Source organism: Neodiprion lecontei, chromosome 2, assembly GCF_021901455.1.
Source record: "Neodiprion lecontei isolate iyNeoLeco1 chromosome 2, iyNeoLeco1.1, whole genome shotgun sequence".
Taxonomy (NCBI): domain Eukaryota; kingdom Metazoa; phylum Arthropoda; class Insecta; order Hymenoptera; family Diprionidae; genus Neodiprion; species Neodiprion lecontei.
In genome coordinates, this window is record NC_060261.1 from 8,158,700 (window position 1) to 8,176,234 (window position 17,535).

A 17,535-nucleotide genomic window follows, 5' to 3' on the forward strand; every position below is an offset into this window, starting at 1 on the left:
AGCTTTTATCGATGCTTGAGGCTCTTTACGGTTAGCAAAAGAATTATTTCACAAGTACTCCAGAAAAAATACATACACATGCGACTACTCTGTACGTGATACTTTCAAAAAGCAATCTTTCTCTCGCGTGTTGCGAATACGCTGCGCGTCAAACGTTTACTATGTTATACAGGTACGACTATTGCGCTGAGAAAAATTTCATTTGTTACAGTAACTAGAAAAATTGAGTAAAACAGGTATCGTTAAAAAACCTTTGAATATTGTTGGAATTCTAAAAATTTCTCTCAGTGTATAATGTTAATTTCGTGGAGCTATTGAGTTATTTGTTTTGAGAAATAGAAGAAAAAAAAACTTTTAAAAATTAACTCGCGTTACAGTCACTCTAAGGAATTATATTTTAATAACCCAGCACGATGCCTTTGTTGTTACGCTGCACAGCTCGCCGCGTATTATGCACACCGTTAGATATAATATTTCTATAAAAGCTCGCTCCCGGAGCTTCGGGAGGAATGACTTATCGGATTCCACCTGTTCTTGGAAACAACTACGTATGCCAGAGAACAGCTGCCAGGACAACCGTAATTCTAGTTCATTCATTATTCTACGCACTAATTGATATTAAAATATCTGCCACACGTATATAAGGCATTCCACCCCAAACCGACCAACGTCTGAACCTAGCTGCGGGTGATTCTTATGAAATTTTCAAGTATGGTGTAGAATCTACAAAAAAAAGACATCTTTCACCGAGATTTAAATTTTTTGAACCTCTGGTTTGACTTTTACTGCTCCCAAAAAACACGAAAACTAAATTATCCAATCGATAACCCCGATCGATTGGCTTCAAATTTTCCTGAAAAATTCTTTGTTAGGAACCGAAAATTCTCAGATAAAAAAGGATAAAAAAAAGTTTTTTGTTTTTTTTCTTGCAAGTCAGTGTTATCGCAGCGAGTTGTATTTACCAACGGATTTTATTATACTTCGTTGCAAACGAAACGCTGCAATCTGTAAAGTGTTTTCCCCTAGTTCGATACGGGGTTAATTTCTCCCTCGACCATGTTGAAAGGTGTACATCTTAGACAAGGCGTTTACTACGCGGGTCGTTCACCGTGCAGTCATTGCTCGTTTCAAACGAGCGTTCGACCAAAAGCTCTGGCATACGGCACAGCTTTCCTCAAATACGTCAGAGCTCATTGGCGCGATGACGTCACGGGGTGGATTGCACCCCGTACCAGGCTACCATCTTGAACTTAACCCAAGAATGAGAAAACTGCATTTGTACAAAGCGATCGAATCAATAGTTTGTAAAGTTTGAATTTATGCGTGATATACGGAGCTTGCAGTAAGTTTTCAGCGTGATTACAAAGGTTTCCTGAACAGCATGTTTTATCATTCTGTTACAGAGTACGAGTGGAGTACTACGTGAATGAGAACACATTCAAGGAACGTCTACAGCTCTACTTTATAAAGAACCAGCGCTCGAGTGAGTATATTATATATATATATATATGTATATCTGTATGTGTATTGTATAGTAGTATAATATTACTCACTCGACTGAAGTGCCAGCCTCGCGTATATTTCGAGTGCAGGTACCCTTGACCGAGTTGAAAATTTTTCGTCGATGCGATCCGCAGCTTCTCTGACTTCTATTCTTCGTTGACCGACTGACTGAAGCATTTCTTGCCGGATATTTCAGGGAACCGGTACAGTTTCTTTGAACAACAAGGGAATTTAGACTGGCCATGAGCCAGCCCTTGAACTTGCCGTTCTCACACTGCACGTTCCGAGTTCATAGAGAAAAAAAAAGAATAATTTCGTATTTGAATTTTGCACTTTTATGATATACGTAAGTCGATTTTGGACTTATTCTAACTTTGTTCGAAAGAAAGTGTGTACTGGTCTCCTTAGCGGTACCCTGATAATGACGAGACTGAATTTGCCAGTACAAAGTGGAGAGAAAATGACGATAAGAGTAAAATCATTAATTCTCGACGAAAAATTCTGAAATAATTCCAGTGAACGATGAAAGAATAATATCGCAAGTTTCGAAACTGTGCAAACTGGTTAACGACCCGTCAATTGTCTGCGCGGTGATTGAGTTTCCGAATTTTATTATCAAACTCCCGCCCGGTAACCGCAAGAATTGCTTTCACGATGGGCGAACTGCACTGTCTGTAACATGGGAGTGTCGGTAGGAGAGAAAAGCTGCACATGCGACTACACCGAGGTCTGTGTACAGTAGGTATAGGTTTACCAGGTGCAAACCGAGTTCGTCTTTCCAACACGTCGAAGGGCGAATAACCGGCGAGACGAAAATGAAAAGGAGAATGAAATGGAACGAAATGAAATGGGTTAGACTGCGATAGTCCTTTTACGACGGGGTAGTAAAAGGTCTCTGATAATACCCATTTCCTTCTTCCTTTTTCCTCATCCTCCTCCTCCCCCACCGCCTTCCATGATACCTTCACCGGGTGGTAACACCTACGTGTATACGGATAGGAGCCAGAAATCTTGGATAAGACTTCGTATAATAACTTTTCGCACTCGTAAAGTAGCGGCAAAAGCTGATATACTCCGTTGAACGACCCTAAATCGAGACCGGGCCGATTGTGCTTCTTCCAAATTCTTATTTTTCCTTTTTTCTTTTGCATCCTTGTTTTCTACGAATGTCTCTCTTTGATTTTGCACAGATCTGACCTGCGCGGCTTGTTCTTCGGTTAAAGTTTCCTCAATCCTTCATCATCTCATCCTATTCAGTCATCGTTTTTATCTCATCGTTATCTCAACATTCACAGGTTATGTAATGTATATAATGTTATAAGCCACTTTTTACACGTCACTTTTCGAAGAGAGCTGGTGTAACAGCTAGGTAGACAAAGTAAAAAATTTTATCCCGCTTATCAACACGCCCCGGTTTACGATCAGCACGTAGTTATTTTGCAATACTAATTGTTGTAACTGTCGGTTTAATGCCCCTCACGTCGTCTTCTTTTTATTTAGAGCCCCAGCGTAATAAAATAAATATTAAAACAAAAAAAATTTCCTCTGCAGCGTTTTCCCCTTTTTAATAGTACTTTATGTCACAAGGGAATAATCGACTTTTATTCCTGTGTTATGTGCAGGACTTTATTCCGGACTCAATCCTGGTCACATTATTAACTTGAAAGTGTTTATCTTTTGTGTCTAAGTGTGATCTAGCAGTCAGAAAACTATAATGGTATTGAAAGTTTGTAATAATGCAGAGAGATACGGTTTAAAATGGTAAAGAAAGAGAGAAAAAAATGGAAAAATTGAAAAACTAATTAACAAATCTGTGAGAAAAGTGCTACTTTTTGCTAATTGCAGAGTCGAAAATTATCAGAATGAAAAAATTATTCAGCGGCTAAATTTATCACGATTATTATCCGCGAGATTTATACAACATAAGGACCTTTGTATTAATCCCTCAAAAACGGTTTATTTTGTAAAGAAGGAAACCGAATACTGCCGTTCCATCTCTCTCTCGAAACCTCACAACTTCCGCACGAAATATTCTACGACATACAATACGAGTTGAAATGATATTCTGATGATTCGTTTGAGACGTGTGACGCCTTTTAAAATGTCCCAGAATTGATAAGCCTTTGATAAAAGGATTGACGTAGCGAGATGGTCTAATGAAGCGTTAATCATACCGTAAATTGGTTAAAATTTTGAATAAAATTCGATACCTTTATTTACCCTCGACACAAAAGATCTACAAGACCGTCGCCAAAGTACCTACAAAGATTCTGTCCAAGCGACTGGTCACACGTCTCTGACGTTGAATAATGCATCGATCCGATATTCCGGGCGGCCAATCGCAAGTCGCTACATCGTTTCGACATCGAATTTTGTCCGCCTCATGATCGACCGAGAACCCCGAAGGGCTCCTCTTGACGAGCGGATTTGTCCATGGTAGTATTGGTATTTGCTACTCAACGTCAGCGCGTCGCGGGACGCCGGTATCAATTCAGTTTCCATTATCAGGGCTCGTCATGACTAACCAAGCGCCGGAGGAGGCATCCGGAGAGCCGGAACTTGACCTCAATCAAAAATGTCAGGTGGCGAACGGCTCCCGTCAATACCGGACTGGATCATTTCACTTTGAGGGTGAGACGGCCGTCGGATCGTCGGTAATCGAAGATTGGGCAAGGAGAAAAAGACCTTCGAAACACCTCCGCCAATGACAGAAGTCACGAATGAAGCGAGGGGTCAATGACTCTTGTAATTTAGTGTACACAGGTTATTTTCATCTCGTGTATTCTTTGTAATCTCGTGTATTGTCTGTTATCTTTTTGCAATATCCAGTAACCTTTCCGTAATACCTGTAATCTTTTGTAATTCATGCATTTTCTTCAATTTTTTGCAATCCTTGTAATCCTCGTAATCGTTTGTAATATCTTGCAATATTGCTGTAATCTTTACAATCTTCCCGTGATCCCTGTAACGCTTTGTAAACCTTAAAATTTTTTGTAATCCTTGCAATCTCTGTAATCGTTAGTGATCTTTTGTAATCTTACTGAAATCTTTGCAACCTTTCTGTAATCCTTGTAATCTTTAGTAATTCTTCAATTTTTTTTTTTTTTTGTGCGCAATCCCTTGCAATCTCTGTAATCGCTTGTGATCATTTGTAATCTTGCTGAAATCTTTTCAATCTTTCTGCAATCCCTGTAATCTTTTGTAATCCTTGCAATTTTTTTTTGTATTTTTTTTTCTTCCTCTCGTCAGCCCTACAATCTCTGTAATCACTTCTGATCTTTTGTAATCATGTCGAAATCTTTGCAATCCTTCCGTAATACCTGTAATCATTGCGATCAATTCGTGACCTTTGTAATTTTTATCAGTGTACGCCATGTTTGCGCAGTGTCGTAACACCTCGTATCCACAATTGTTCAAGATTTTCTAAACATTCACTTCTCTTTCCTTTACTCTCAATTCGGACGGTTCAGCCGACGCATCTATCAATCTACCTTCTCCGACATTCGAATCTCTTGTGAACCATGCGTTCCATTCTTATCAAGAAGTTTCGTGGACTCGGGGGACTTCCTTCGGACAGGACTCGCACATTTCCTTACAATCAGATCCTCGGCACAAACAAACGCGCATGCAATCGTCTGACAACGACAGGTGAAGCTGGCAAGATCGATTTTCACCGACCCTCGCGATTGGCTTTCGCGTTCGTGATAAAGCAGGTACACATAACACACGTGCAAATCGGACTATGCTTCGCCTGATATTAGACCCTGTATACTTTGGACAGTCGGCTCTTTGACCCCTTCAAATTTTGGTCAGCGCTATTAGGGAGCTTACCAGTAAACACCAGTGTATGAAAGTTACCTTTACGATGTCGCTTTTCATACAAAGTAGCTAAGATGCAAAAGTTTTCTAGAAGTCAATCGGCCAAGACAACTGCTAGTCTTCTTTTTCTTATTTACCAATTGTCAACGCAATGTCAACGTATCCTAGTAAGCGCAACTTCACTTACTGGTGGTTTTTCTAAGGTGTGCATATAGACGGTCAGGACGTAACATTAAAATTAATCCAAGATGCCTCTTTCAAATACAACAATATGTCTAAACGTCGATTATCAGTCGCGTCGAAAAATCATTTCTGAATGATCCTACGGGCAAGAAAAAAGCAACGTACAGATGGACATTCGTTGATTATACATATATTGCCTATAAATTACTGGATCAAGGTGTCGCGTCAGTGAAACTCAACAACTTTTTCTTTTATTTTTTGACTGACATGAAATTGAGAGCTCTTTAGCCGTTGTCAAGTTTTATGAAACAAGTATTTTTCTACTGCCTATATTTGGATTTAATTCTCTGACAGTGCAAAAAGTTTGGAGTTTCACCGACCCGACCACTTGAGCATCCATCCAGCAAACAGCGCTGCTAGTCGATAAATATTCGAACCCCATCCTACGGTACTGTTTGAACGGGACCGAAAGGTGAGCCAAAAAGCGTGCGTTTGAAATCCAGTTAAATTCAAAAGCAAGGCTAACTTTTGATACCCAATTGAATAACACGGTTCGAATTTTGCACCGAATGGCCACAACTAATTTCTAACATAAACCAACTGGAATTATTTATCCGTTTCGTTATGGTGCGAAAAGAATCTTTACTTTTTTTTCTTTCGTTCGATGACGCATCATTAGCAATAAAGCGTAAGCTCCTGCAGTTTTTAAGTGCACTACACTGCATAAGTGTAACGATAGAATAACATATAAGAGGATTCGATTCAATGCATGTATTAAATAATGTTTGACGGACAGTACTGATTGACTGGGCAGCACAGAATATATAATATATGAATAACCTTCTCATTTTTCCCTTAATGGAATAAACGTCACTCTAGCCAGACCGAGAATTATAATATAATAATTGGGATCGCGTTTGCAGAACTGATTGACGTAACAAAATAATCAAATGTATAGGGATCGTCAAGCCAGACCTACACCTGGATGAAATTAATGGGATTTGAGATACCGTGTCGGCAAATGGAACCGGCGGGACTTTGAGCACATAATGGGATCAGGGATTCTTTTCCTTCTGATGTTAAGACGGCTCGAGTAACGTGAATCTTCGGTTTTGTTACAGGTCTGAGGATACGGCTGGCCAATCTTTTCTTCAAACTAATCACCTGCTTCCTCTACATATTCAGAGTCGTCACTGACAGCGATCCAACGTTCGCGTCATGGTGAGTGGGAGAAACTTCATAAAAGTAGCTTGATTCTCCCGAGCGCATTGTGCGATTTGTTAAAAAATTCCTACGACTGGTAAAGTTTAACTTTACAGATCAAAAGTAGTAGGACGTTGTCAATTACACCCAGATAGACAACCACCGCATGGTTATTGATCTGTGACGAGGAACAGTTGAGCTTTGAACAAGGTACAAGGCAACCCGATTACATTATTAAACTTGTGCAGAGGCGCATCTGTTTTTAGCACAAACGGGCACCTGTTCATTTCTCAATGCTTTCTGGAGCATTCGAATACTCGAGTCATGAATAACGAGAATTTTCGACGCGGCAAACGTTCTTTCCATCCTCTGACCAGGATGAACGGGAATCACCGTTCTCAGTCGAAATTTAAAAAAAGAGAAAAAACCCGTTGAAAAAATCTCCAACCATGTCATTTTGACCAATAATGATAGTGAAGATGAATCATACGATATTCCTACTACGCGATAGAAATGATTCCGGTAAACAGAATTCCCAACAACACAAGCCAAGATCTAAACAATTCGAGAAAAGCTTCAATCATTGACGCGTATCAACTTTTTTCTCTCGCTTTACCCAACTTCCGATTCAGATGAAACTCTCTCTTCAGGATTCGCGTCCAAATCTCCACGTGAATAAAATTATACTCACCTCGGTATAAAAATCGTTATAACAAATTTCAGTTACGGCTGCACGCCAGGGAACAAAACCGAGTTCCTCGTCTCGCAGAATCTTACCGAGGAAGAATTTCAGGAGAATCCAACCATCAACTGGGACGCCATCATCTGGGTTGGGAGGCCTCTCGAGCTATGGGTTATCCAGGTCATTCTCGCCATGGTATCGCTGACGGAGGCTCTCCTCCTCGCCTATCTGGGATACAAGGTACTCTTCGTAAGCTTTTAATTTAAAATCGACCTACACCTGCTCTATTCCATCACCTATAATTGCGCGTTTCTCCGTTGGTTGGCAAGAATCATAACCATAACCGTACTCTGCGTCCTTCTACCCTTTCAATTCTCTTCCAGTGTTTTCTTTCTTTTTTTTTTTTTTAACCTTATTTCTATTTATTTTTTGTCTCTTGAATTCCATTAAGAAAGATGATAAGATATTCGAAAAAGAAATTGAGCAACTTGAAGAAAATTTCATAATTGTCGTTAGCAGTCCAATGGATTGGGTAAATTAAATTATTTGCGGTTGATTACATTTTTACATTACATTTACAAAAGCAACTCTCGCTTAAACGTATAAGATCTTCCAACATTGACGTTTTTTTTTTTTGTAATCTTAATATATATCATCGTAAAGTCTGCGAGACATATTCTTTGACAATAATTTTATATGTAATAACTTATAACACTCAAACTTCTTTGACGTGAATATTATTACTATATAGAGAAGATAATAATTTCTTCGCGGCATTTTCATCTCAGAAGATAATATATCGTCTGCACCCGTTCGAAATTTGTGAAATACAGGTATTACGGCATTTCATCAATTTGTAATACGGATATAAATTGACGTTCAATTATGACCACCGCGAGCTTTTCTCTTCTTTCGATATAAATGGAAATTGATAAAACAAAAATTTCAATCACTGAAAGACAGATTACCATTGAAACTTTTTAACGTGAAAACAATTTCTCGATACATTCGCAGTGAAAGTTTCGCATTCTTCTTCGGTTAAATTTATACTTTCAAACACGCAACAATGACGATGACGAGTTCGCAAAAAAATTTGCAAAACTCCGCCCAGGCAGCGTTTACCTCGGTCAGGACAAAAAAAGAACGATACATCTTCATTACAGTGTTAAACCTCTCGTTTCAACGGTTCGCTTTTTCTCAAACGCTAATTCTCCTTCTACAAGAATTTTCAAATAATAATGATAAACAATTTTTTCTAAAAGTTGAATTTCGTCGAAAGTTCGCGAGTCGGTCTCGGTTTAGGTTCGCCGGTCAATCCGTATTATACATTTCGCTTTCTTCACATTCAAGTAAAAGGCGTTTCATGTCCCTTCAAAGAGCATCGAAAATCTTTTTCTCTCACCATTATGTATGGGGAATGCCATGCGAACCCAACCGACGTCTAACCCTGACCATGTTTAATTTTGTTCAAAATTTTTTCTGCAATTGTACCAACCCTGAAACACTACGTTAAATTTTTTCAGGCTTTTTTATTCAATTGATTTATTATTCACAAATATTGAGAGTTATTTTGAAAAGAACTTTTTTTTAAATTCTCGAAAAACTGTATTTGCTTTTCCAAACTTTTTGAGAAGAATTTTCAGACTCTTTGAACAATGTTTTAGTTGACCAAGAAAATTGAAGGTGTTGAAAAAAAAGTGGAAAAAATCCTCCCACCATGGGCCTGGTCTTGAAATGTTCGCAATAAAAATACAGTTTCTGGAAATTTAAAAAAAGCTCCTTTTCAAAATAACTTTAAATATTTATCATTTATTGGGCAGTTGAATAAAAAATCTGATAAAATTCGGGGTGCTGTTTCAGAATTGGGACAATTACCGGAATGATTTTAAACAAAATCAGTGATGGTGAGGGTCAGACGTTGGTCACATTAACTTGAACGCTCGAATATCGAAAGTATACCGGTGTGAAATAAACAGATAAGCGAGAAACAAAAGAACAACGCTGTATTCTAATCTCGTTATCTGTGTTAAGCGAAAGAAAAAACAATATTAATGTCTGGGTGGGAAATTGAAACGTTTCCATTAAGGTAATGAAAACAATTCCTACCACGTCAAATTGTACATTTGACTGCGTGCGTGAATGTTTGTCTGCCAGATTTCGGATCGCCGATTCGAATCAACTACGGGGGTTCGCGTTTAACGTATACAAAACCGCAAAGTAGAAATTTTAGCGACACATGCGGAGGCACAAAGCCATTAGCATTCGTGTTCGAAAAAAAAGCTTACAACTTTATTACGTCAACTCGGTCTACGAAATCACAGTTTAACCGGAGTTTTGTCGTTAATTTAAATTTTTAAAACTCCGAAACGACTACTGTGGAACAACGTAACGTGTTGGTATTTTCGTGGAATCAAGTATTAACGAATATTGATCTCCGCTGCCAGTTTTTCGTATTTGACACTCGGTAGAAATCAACGGCACTCAACTGTGTTGTTTATTTGTACATAAAAAAAAAGCATCATTCAACCATGTATAAAATTTTGTTAAAAGTACCGAACTCTTTGCCTGAGCGTTCAATTGTGCTTAAAAATTGAGTGTGATTTATTGTTTGCAATATTTCGAACGCAACGGCGTGAGGCAAATGCCGATAACAAAGGCGCCGCGTCAAGCTCACCTGAACGCACGTGCGAAAGCGAATTTACGAATTTACGAATTCCGAAATCCGTATCAGAGTTTGAGTAGACGCGGTCCTGAACAGTTGGCGAAGCATCCGAGACCCAAAATGTCCCGAGGGACGCGGGACGTAATCCGGGATTACAGCTAATGATCGCGCAAACCTGCTGCTTTCGCCAAATCCGCCATGACACTTGCGACTTACACGTAGAATAATACGGGACGAGCCATTCCCTCCGACGAATTATACTCTGATACCGGTTAACCCTTTGAGTCACACCTTATTGTTGTTGATTTTGAATCAACTTTTATAACAGGTTAGCATTCTATGGTTTTTGGGGTCGTTGATTACGAAACTGAAATCAGATTTCAATGTTTCAAGATGATGCATCCAATATGGCGAAAAGAAATTTCAAATTTGATCAAAAACGGTCGGAGTTGCTGATTGGATTCGCCATACTAAATTTTCAAAATCTAATGTCAGATTCGTAATCAGCGACCCCAAAAACCCCAGGACAGAGTTTTTTTCTCCGGATTCGATCGAATTTGAAATTTTCGTGCGCCACATTGGATCCGCCATTTTGAATTTTTAAGGTTCGATTTCAGATTCGCAATTAACGACCTCAAAAACTTATAATTTGTTTAAAACATGTAGGTATACGCGTTGAGGGGTAACTTTTTGGGTGATGAATTATTCCTTCAATTTTCACGATTGTTTTCAACAATTTGTTTCTAATACAAAATGAAATGCTGAAAAGTTTTCTAAATTTAAAAAAAAAACAATCGATATGACATAGGTGGTAAAAATACTTACCACTATGACTCAAAGGGTGGTTTAACAAACAATTATTCCCGAAAGCGTCTGCGTGTCGCAGCTCACAAAGCTAAATACATACGAGTATGTATCAGATACTGATCACGTTTTTATTTTACGATTGCAACTGACTTTTTCACCGCACGTATGGCCGTTCGATCCAGCTCTGCATATGTGTAACAGGACAATGCCGATCTATATTACTGAATATGATAAATGCCCCGACTGCAGTCTCCTTAATCACAGTGTCTGGGTCAGGGTTAAATTTAGATTATCCACTGGACGAGGGGACGTTTTTTTTTATCATTCATTATTCGTTATCCCCTCGAACAGCTAGCACCGTTAAAAAAACTGGCAAACTTTAAAAAACATAATTTTGGCATCGATCGACGTTACGAAGATAACGTGGATTTTTTTGCAAGATGCGAAAAAATTCGTTAAAAATTCGCAGTAATACTGTCCGTCAAATTTTTATCCTTGATTATTATTTCTACTCGAGTTCTTTCATGTTGGAATCCATAAAAACATCTGGGTCTCTGGCAAGCTGAAAAGATATTCATCCTTCATCAACTGACGGGAAAGCGTTTTTCCGTCAGCCCTCCAGAAGAATCTACGAGATAATTGATTTCTTTTTTCGAAAGTTCAGAGGTCGCAGGGTTTCAAACCAGATTTGACGAAGGTTCAAAGCGGGCCTCCTGAGCCATTTATCAACCGAATAATTTCAAGTCGTTTTCGTTTTTCTCGAATTCAGGACAAAATCCTTTTTCGTACTATATAATATTACGCCCAACGTTTCGCAGCATGTATCGTATAACCACGTGTCTGAAGCGCCATTTTCTATTGCTGAATTTTTCACTAGATGGATTTTGAAAAGCGAAAGGATTTATATTGAGAAAAATCAGTCCACTTGATAGTCCCTCATAATGGCTTGCCCGTCGACATCTTCTTTGTGTTCATTCTTCCCTTCAATTGTTCCTCCTACTGTTCGAAACTCATGTTTCATGTTATACACGCCGTTATACGTTGCCGGTGTGGAAGGTTGCTTGTTTCAGGAGCGACGCATATTTGATAAAACCGAATGAAATAATTAAACATCAGAATAACGTACATCATGCGCACTGCGAAGCTTCTGAGCTTTTGATAATTCAAGCCTATAGTAAACCGCGCATATGCCGACTAGCCCAAAATTCGTATACACCCCATGCAAATCCGTGTGCGGTGAACTGATGTTTTCCATATACCCTCGACGATGCCTGTACGAGAATTAGCAGTAGGTGAAAATGTGATTTCAAAGTCTAATACCAGTCCCGACCCGCGTGGCTTGTCACCCTCGTTTCCTCAAATAACCCTCTTCGGTTCCCTATAAAAGTTTTTCGGTCATACTGTATATAAAGGTGCCGAAATTTATACGGCCAGCCTTGCAAACACCATTCAAATTTCAATCTCACAAGACTCGGTCAGCCCGCCAAGTGTCGGTATTTTGAAAAGAAAACTTCCATCCTCGACTCAAAGCTTGATAAAAATTCTTACATAGTCATGCAAGGTGCGGGGTCAAAGTTCCGAACGGTCCAAGTTCCGACAGACCATTACACTGATTGTGAATTGTCAAAACTCCGAACGGTCAAAAGTTCAAACAGTCAATGCTCCAAAGCTACCAATCATCTTACGTAAGCAGTAACCACCTTACGGCACATGTGAAGTCTGGTAACGTTTGGAGTGTCGACCGTTCGGAACTTTGATTCACATCCGTCGTGCAAAGGTCCGTACAGTGGATGGTTGAAGAGAGCTTTTTACTTCATCGATAATCCGGGAATTTGACGAACGTATGCTCAGTGGGTTGACTATCGGAATCACAATCTCTAACGTTCCTCAAACATGGAACATTCGCACTGCAGTCAATTCGAACGCATCGACTGTGCAGATGCATATTTGAAACAACGAGTCTGCTGGAATGTGTTCGACATGCAAACGCTCGCCTCAAACTTTCCGTTCACGTATCTAGCGCGGTACTTAAATTGCAAATCGCAAGAGATGGTGGAGGTAACCATCCTCGGTGTAGATCCAACGCATTATCGGGAGTTCGATGGATCGTGGATACATCGGTTTACCCAACCTTTGTCAATTTTAACGGGCGAACGGCGTGTAACGGTATATTTTTCTTCCTCTTCTTCTTCTCCGACTTCCTCTCCTTCGTTCTACCTTCTCCTGCACGTAAACTCTCGCCGAGCTTACACCTTGTAGCCTTCTTATTCGAGATAACAGCTTTGGCGTGACTTCGGCGCATGCACACCGCCGTGTAAAACCGCCTGCAGTTAGTGTGCATCAGAAGCACAACACGTCACCGCCACCATCCCCTTGCACCTTATCCTAACCGAAGCCAACCCGAGTTCGCAGATCCCAAGTAACTCGTTCACTTTTATTTCTGCGTCGCTTAGCCGACTGAAACTCCCGTCCATGCTTCTGCTCCGCAGCTTCACTCCGAGCTCTCGTAAGCTTTCCCAGCAATCTGGAACGGTTCGTTTCCTTGTGGCATGCAATTTCCCTTAGTGCACACTTACCCTACCCACCCCTCATCCTCCTATCTCAACCAGCAACTCCAACCGCAATCCTGACAAACATATCTATCTCTCATCCGGATGATAAAGGTTGCCTTCATTTAATTTCATCTCGGGTGTATACCTGTACGCATGTGCACACATGCGGACGTGTTTCACGTATATTCGGATGAGATCTCTGTGCCTCACTTCCGCCCGGTCATGATGGATTTGATAGATAATTCGTTCGTTGGGAAATGTATTTTACCAAATGCTTGTACCGAATATTAGATATACGAGCGATTTGTCGTCCTTTTGGAATGGTATAGTTTTTCATAGCGATTGAAATACAGGTATTCAAACATTGCGATGGAAGATAGGCACTTGGATAAATTGGTTTGAGGAAACATTTCATTTACTGAAGTGAACGATATTATTTTTCGATTAAAGTATCCCAAAATGGACACCATAAAATTGCACTTCTCAAGAATAAAAAAAAATATTCCCAATTGTTATAAAGTTGTTATGATTCTTGCCAACTACGATAAGCGAAGAGACGATTTATAATCTTCTTTCAATCAGTCTCTGCTATGCAATATTCAATCTCAATCAAATTACGCGTTTAATGTAAGCCTGAAAACTTGAGAAAAATAAAATATTCATTTTTTTTTCCTCACCGATTACATCCATCGCTCATCGTAAGCCTCGATCGTTCAGAAATGGATACTCCGAGTCTCTGAGGAGATTATAGTTACACTGGTACGCGAGCTTGATCGGGCAATGAAATAATATTTTCAAAGACGGAAGCACATCGTCCGTACAAAAGTCTGAAGACCGTTAAATTAGTCTCGTCTTACGATGGATCTAATCGAGGATTCAACCATCTTCCAATTTCCCGTGAACTATGTATTAATGAGTAAAAAATTGATTCGTGCTCCAAGCAAAAACCGCAAAAGAATAGCGAAAGTTGCCCTGTATTTTTTTGAAACATGCAGCATCTTTCGACTTTTCATTTCCCAAAGGAAAACAAATAAATAAATAAATAAATAATACGAAAGTGCGTGATGTAATAAGCAATTCGAACCCGATTGCTTTCGCTTAATTGTGGTTCCCCGATGCATGTGATAAAGTGTTGTAAATTGGAGTACAAATCAAACAAATCTCGCGATCGTTGACGAACGACCGTTGACGAGTTTGCACGGGGTGTGTTGAGCTGTCCTCCTGATGTCTGCAGGGCAACATCTGGCAGCAGCTTCTGTCATTCCACTTCATCCTCGAGCTGGTCAACACGATCCCCTTCACCATCACGGTAAGTGTTACACTCTCCGCGTCTTCTTAACAACCTGTAACACCCCTTGGTAGTGTCAATTTGTGTACGAGTTTCTGTAGCATTGCGACTTGTCCTGCTTGTCTGCGTTGTCTGTGTTTAGCCGACTGAGAAAATTGCCGTCGTAACCGTTTACAGGACTCGGCTAATTGACTACCCCTAACTTTTAACGTCTCACTCGGGCCTACCGGCGAAAGATTAAGACGGGCCTGTGATGAGAGGGAAAGTCCCGAGTTGGAGAACACCAACGACGAAACACAGTAAAATCTCGAATTCTCTGCCGGTCCAAGACCTTCGTTCCGCACTAAACTCCAAGTCGTTTCGCAGTAATTGACAGAGAGCGAACGCGAGTCGTTCGCGCATGTAAAAGCAAAGTCAGGCTGAAGATAACACCGGGTAAATACCATCCAGGAAGCTGTAATTAATGTTCTGAAATGTCTTGTTACTTCTCTGGAAATTCGTACCAAACTGAAAATCTTCTACCTAACAAGGAAGGTATCCAAGTTCGATCTCTCCGATTTGATTCCTTTTTTAAATTGTCATAGTAGACTGAATACTAAGCGACACGTATTTTTTTTTATCCGCCATTAAACACTTTGAGGGGGTGAAAACACCCTCGAAAGTAAGGCACGTCAAGATACGATTTGGCAGTTTCACCCACAAGAACACAATATATTTAACCAATCCAACTGTCAGAGTTTTCTCATAACGAAAAATGTTAAAGTGTTTAGTGTCAGATAGAAAACAAAATACGTGTCCCTTAGTTCTTAGTCTCCTGTAACATATGAAATCGGAGAGATCGACCTGGGATACCTTCCTCGTAAGAGTGGAGAGACACATCCGAACAACCACCCATACACCATTCGAACTGTGCAGCTTATTCAAGTACCACGTTACGGACGTCACAAAATAGCACACATCGCGATGCCCAAGACTACGTAGTTTCCCCCAACGGGACGTTGGGAATTACCCGGAGCAGCCTGACTGCACGCGGATGAAGTCAGCTAACGATATTGCGCATAACAAGTATCATACCACCGAGATGTTTAATTAGCTTAGGTCATTTACCCGGACGGATACGATCTGTGAGAGATGAATGTGACGCGTGCATCTGCGAGCTTAGCATCGCCGTGCCGTGCCGGATTGTAACTTACACACACGTAGATACAGAGGCCTGTTCCATAATTCAAAACGTCATGAATAACTTGGTAAGCACGCGGTCGTCTCTGTGCCCTGAGCTCAACGTCGTCGCTGGGGGAGGATTACATCAGGCTTGTCATAGGAAAGCGGTTTCGTCCTTCGCCGTTCCGCGCTCCATATTTTCTGGTACACGGTTATATCCCACTCGTCCTTCAACCCAGACGCTTATCCCCCGAACAAGAGCGTCATGGATACCGAGACCGGCGTTACTCGCTTATCGACGAGAGGAAATAGAAAAAAATAAAATAAAAATAAAGTCGAAAGTTGAGCCGGTATTTATTTTTTTTTTTTTTTTTTTTTTTTAACTCCAAACTGGATATGGGAAAACCTATATATTACACCTGTACGTTTAACGCAAGGTTTTCACGGTCCACAGTACACCCTGAAATCTAGTCCCTCATCCGTAAACACCGCCTGACCAATTGCCTCGGTATTTGTTCCCGGTAAATGTTTACCTTTGCTCTCTTTACAGGCCAATTGACCGTGTCGACGTCGATACCTCCCTTTTACACACGGGATGCAAGCTCCATGTTCAAAGTTTTTGCGAAACGACACAGTTTCAGGGCTGGAAATGTTGTTGACGTTTTTTTTTTTTTTTCTTTAATATCGAACATTTCAATGCTCGTTAGACACTATTTAAAGTCTAGCTCATTTTTCCTGGTGCTCATATCGTTGCACAACGGCACTGAAAGTCTCTTGCGAACGCGTGCTGAAACCGTTATATCTACGGGATTGATGTGAACGCGGGTCTTCAGCACCACTTGCACTATACACGGACCGCTCTATTCATCTTGCAGACAATAATTAGTCTGAGAGCAATTTTACGGACGGGAGTCGAGGTTAGGATGTAAAAAAAAAAAACAAAAAAAAAAAAAAAAGAAAACACCCGGGAGAGGAATTATCACTCACCGAGTGATGAGAGTAGGGAAGCTTTCTTCCGACCGAAAAGTGCACTGGGTTGAGAAAAGCTTTGACGACAGCGAATTCTAGTGCAATCCACAATACGTCGACTTTAGCTGTTTGTTGTTTCTGCTGAGTGTTCTCGCTGATTTACCTACGCGTTTATATTATTAAAATGAGGAAAACAACTGATTCAAATTTTTACACAGTCGATTCCATTGTGCCATAAAAGTGGTGTGATGAAATTCAATGATTCCGAAAGATCTGCGAACATTTGTACAACTGAATCATTTCGTACATTACTTTTGCTTTATGCCTGATTTAATACGGGGAAAGACAAGATACGATAACTTGAGCAAATTATTGAAATCATTTTTCCTGTCCAGTATATATTAAATTCGTTATTTGGTACATAAATGCATATAACATGGTGTAAAAATAGTTTTCGATGAACTCGCTCCATTTATTGTATATTCTGTTTCTGGTCAAGGCGGAAATCGTGGACATAACAACACAGGTCAAGAATTAGCTGTAGATTTACTAAATTAGTCGATTATTAAGTACAATGACAGTAACGGTGATTTGGTCTGTCGAATCGGTCGAAGAAGAGCAAAAGAACCGATTCAGCGAACACGGTTCATACATTGAAGTTAGTGAAACAAGAGGTTATCACTATTAATGTTGAGGAGAATGACGC

The 17,535-nt window shown here is 40.1% G+C and overlaps 1 protein-coding gene across 13 annotated transcripts in view; it reads left to right on the plus strand.

The window, feature by feature from the left end:
• The window catches only part of LOC107219769 (potassium channel subfamily T member 2), a 170,721-nt gene that overhangs the window by 123,874 nt on the left and 29,312 nt on the right, over nucleotides 1–17,535 (plus strand). For 11 of the 13 annotated variants that reach the window (XM_046732163.1, XM_046732153.1, XM_046732152.1 and 8 more), the window contains 4 exons: nucleotides 1,404–1,483; nucleotides 6,627–6,726; nucleotides 7,432–7,630; nucleotides 14,646–14,720. In XM_046732163.1, the coding sequence (XP_046588119.1) occupies nucleotides 1,404–1,483; nucleotides 6,627–6,726; nucleotides 7,432–7,630; nucleotides 14,646–14,720 (454 nt within the window). The remainder of the gene's footprint in view (nucleotides 1–1,403; nucleotides 1,484–6,626; nucleotides 6,727–7,431; nucleotides 7,631–14,645; nucleotides 14,721–17,535) is intronic. The other 2 variants (XM_046732154.1, XM_046732155.1) reach the window with 2 other exon arrangements.